The 3,496-nt window shown below is 40.7% G+C and overlaps 1 protein-coding gene across 1 annotated transcript; it reads right to left on the bottom strand.

Moving 5' to 3' along the window:
* Window positions 1-276: 276 nt before the first annotated feature.
* On the bottom strand, window positions 277-3,496 carry LOC120245687 (olfactory receptor 1E1-like). Its single transcript, XM_039252855.1, has 2 exons — window positions 3,472-3,496; window positions 277-1,211 (listed from the first exon to the last, which is right to left on the bottom strand). Exon 2 carries the CDS (start codon window positions 1,207-1,209, stop codon window positions 277-279), a length of 933 nt encoding a protein of 310 aa, XP_039108786.1. The 5' UTR covers window positions 1,210-1,211; window positions 3,472-3,496.

Below are 3,496 nucleotides of genomic sequence, written 5' to 3'. Positions count from 1 at the left end.
ATGGGGTTGCTGGAATCATTCCAAAACTCTCCAAATATGTCTTGTCCTGAGTTTTTGTTGTTGGTAAAATGAGTGTTTAGAATGAGCCCTTTTTATAGTTAAGAAACTAATAGTTTTATGACTTATGAGCAACTATCAGCCTTATATTAAAAGCATGAGCATGATCATATATCATTAATTAGAGGAATGGTCATGAGTAAGTTTATATCTATCTGGGACTCAGTTTCTCTGTTTATAAAATGAAACCATATATGATAGCCAAGAATTTTCTAAGCTCTAAAGTTTTCTAGAATCTGAGATCAGTTTCTTTAAGGCTCCTTTCATGTCACGATTTCTCAGACTGTAGATGAAGGGATTGACCAGGGGAGTCACCACTGTGAAGATGACAGTGGCCACCGTGTCTTGGACTGAGTAGGAGGATGAAGGGCGCATATAGACCCCCAGGATTGTACCATAGAAGAGGGACACCACAGTGAGGTGGGATCCACATGTGGACAGGGCTTTCCTTATTCCATGGGCAGATGGAAATTTCAGTACATTAGAGAGGATATAAGCATATGAAATGATGATACATGTAAATGGTGTCAGAAATATCAGTCCACCCACAGTGAATACCATCAGGTCATTGATAAAGGTATCAGAACAAGACAGCTTTAGAACTGCATAGGGGTCACAGAAAAAGTGATGCACAGTATTGTTGAAACAAAATGTGAGTTGGACCATGAGAAGAGTGTGTAGGAGAGCATGCAGGTTTGTAATGACCCAAGAGGCCGCCACCAGAAGGACACAGAGTTTGGGCTTCATGATGATGCTGTAGTGGAGTGGGCAACAGATGGCTACATAACGGTCATAGGCCATCACACTCAGGAGGAACCCATCCATGTTGATGAAAGTGATGAAGAAGTAGATCTGGGTCATGCATTCCACATAAGAGATAGATTTGCTTCCCACCATGTGATTCAGCAGCATCTTGGGGTTTGTGACTGATGAAAAGCAGATGTCGACGCAGGAGAGGTTAGCCAAGAAGAAGTACATGGGGGTATGGAGATGGCGGTCACAGCTGATGGCCAGGACGATGAGGACGTTCCCGATGATGGTGACCAGGTACATCCACAAGAACAGCCCAAAGAGAACCTCTTCCTGCTCTGACTGCCCAGAGAATCCCAGGAGAAGGAATTCTGTGACCATAGTCTGGTTGTCTCCATCCATATCTGCAGGGGAGAAAATATCATCACAGAGTTAGATCATATGTCAACATTTGAGCAAATATATTTTAGAACCATTTTTCTATTTGGTTGAGAATTAACTAAAGCTGGATTATCTTTTTGAGTCATTTTACAGGTTAATTTCAAGAGTGTTTAATTACCAGTGGCTAAAGTTTTATTTATCCTACTCTTATATACTGAGTACCATATACAGATACTTTCATGTATGGTATTACCCTCATCTAATAATTGAGATATTTTATTTCACTAAACCGATAAAGCAACTGAGGCTCAGGGAAGTTAAATGATATTTCCAAATTGATTAGACAATAGGAGTTATATATCCAAATTGGGCGAAGTGCTTTTTTCTGTACGGTATATTTTGATTAGCTAACCATTTATTATAAGAACTTAACCATATGTCAGGTTCTGTACCAAATGTTGTATTACAAACCTGCAAATGTTATCTGTGCCATTTATATTTTCCCAAATTATGGAAAAATTCTGGGTTTTGAAAGACCTAGTTGGTTGTTTGTCCCTAACATTTTAGCTGCTGTTAAGTTGACATAAATTCACACAGCTAAGATCACAGCTGTTGGGAAGGCTGACCTAAGAATGCTGTTCAGGTTGCTGTGTGAAACATTCTTCTGATTTTTTTAATGTTTATTTATTTCTGAGAAAGAGAGAGATAGCGTGATCAGGGGAGGGTCAGAGAAGGAGGGAAACACAGAATCTGAAACAGGCTCCAGGCTCTGAGCTGCTGTCAGCACAGAGCCTGACGCAGGGCTCGAACCCACGAACCGTGAGGTTATGACCTGAGCCAAAGTTGGACGCTTAACTGACTGAGCCACCCAGGCACTCCTCATCTGATTTCTGATAAAAGAATAAGACAGGTATATTTTTGAAAGTGATATAGTCATGTATAGGATGGATACACACACACACACACACACACACACACACACAGGTATACCTCTTGCAACATTTCTAATAAAGAGCAAACTTTTCTAATAAATTTTAACTTGATAAAGGAGCAGTGTCTTGCAATACAAGTAGTGCGTGAAGCCAAATGTCACATGATCACAATTGAACCAATGGTTCTTGAAATTTGCTTTGACATATGAGTGCTTTGGATTACAGGCATGCTTTTGAAGTGAATTATGCTTGCAAACCAAGGTTTTACTGTATGTATATATATGTATACACACACACAATAATATAGTCAAATTATTTTTGGTATTGAACAAAAGGAATTTACTGATTGGTAAAGAAATTCATGTGGTACCTGCAGCAGACAATCCTAGCACTAAGAAATCATTATAGGGAGCGAAAGTCAAGCAAAGCACTGTGAATGAAATGTCCCTGGAAGAATTTATGGTATTGGAATAGTGAAGGAGAGAGAGTGGATTCATTAGTCATGAGAACAAAGGCCTGAGGCAAAGGGAAGAGAATCACAGAACCGCTTTGTGATATGCCTTGATAGCTGGGCCAGAGGATGTTTTAGGGAATATTCCTAGGAATTGATTGTAGGATATACATAAAATGGAAAATCTCCATAGTGAGATGCCTATCACTGAGATTTCAATTCATAAAATCAAGGGAAAAATGCTGAGATTGTAGGTTGGTTTTTTACCTGGACTATTTCCCAGGACACAGGTAGGTAAAACAGTATGAGACAAAAGCTCGAAGATGCTCCAGAAGGAGCCTGCTTAATGGAGACTGGAGACATTGAGGGGTGAAGAAGACCCATCAGCAAGAAAACAAGAGACAGGCTGGCCAGCAGGTGTGAATATTCTGGTCTCAAAGATAGCTAGTTTCCCATAATGGAGACAGAGGAAAAGATAAAAGAGGACTCACAGGATATCAAATGAGATTCTTCCTGTCATCTTTGAGTTGCTACGAAGGCCAAATAGTGAGTAAAATAAGTTCAAAGTATCCCACCCTTCCTCGTTGTAGAGTTTCTCACTCCCAGCATTGGGAATGTAGGTTATAGCCACAAAAAAAAAAAAAAAAGAATTTCATGGTTTAAACCTTCAAAATTGAGACTCCCCAGGAAACCAGCCATATCTTGGTAGTCATCCATTGAATTCCTCTTACTCAGAGTGGATATACGGGGAGGAGGGAAAGTGCAGAGTAGAGGCAGCATGGGAGGGTCTTGAATGTCTTCCAGAAGAGTCTCAGTTGTGGAGAGGGAGGGGGGCTCTTGGCCTGAGCTTCTGGACAGGACTTTTAGGAGCCTGCAGTCACTGACCCTAGCGCCACTAACCTGAGCTGTCTCCTTCCTCTCCCGC

The sequence above is a fragment of the Hyaena hyaena genome, unplaced genomic scaffold (assembly GCF_003009895.1).
Source record: "Hyaena hyaena isolate Hyena2069 unplaced genomic scaffold, ASM300989v1 scaffold_428, whole genome shotgun sequence".
NCBI lineage: Eukaryota > Metazoa > Chordata > Mammalia > Carnivora > Hyaenidae > Hyaena > Hyaena hyaena.
This window is presented reverse-complemented; position numbering and strand designations above follow the sequence as displayed.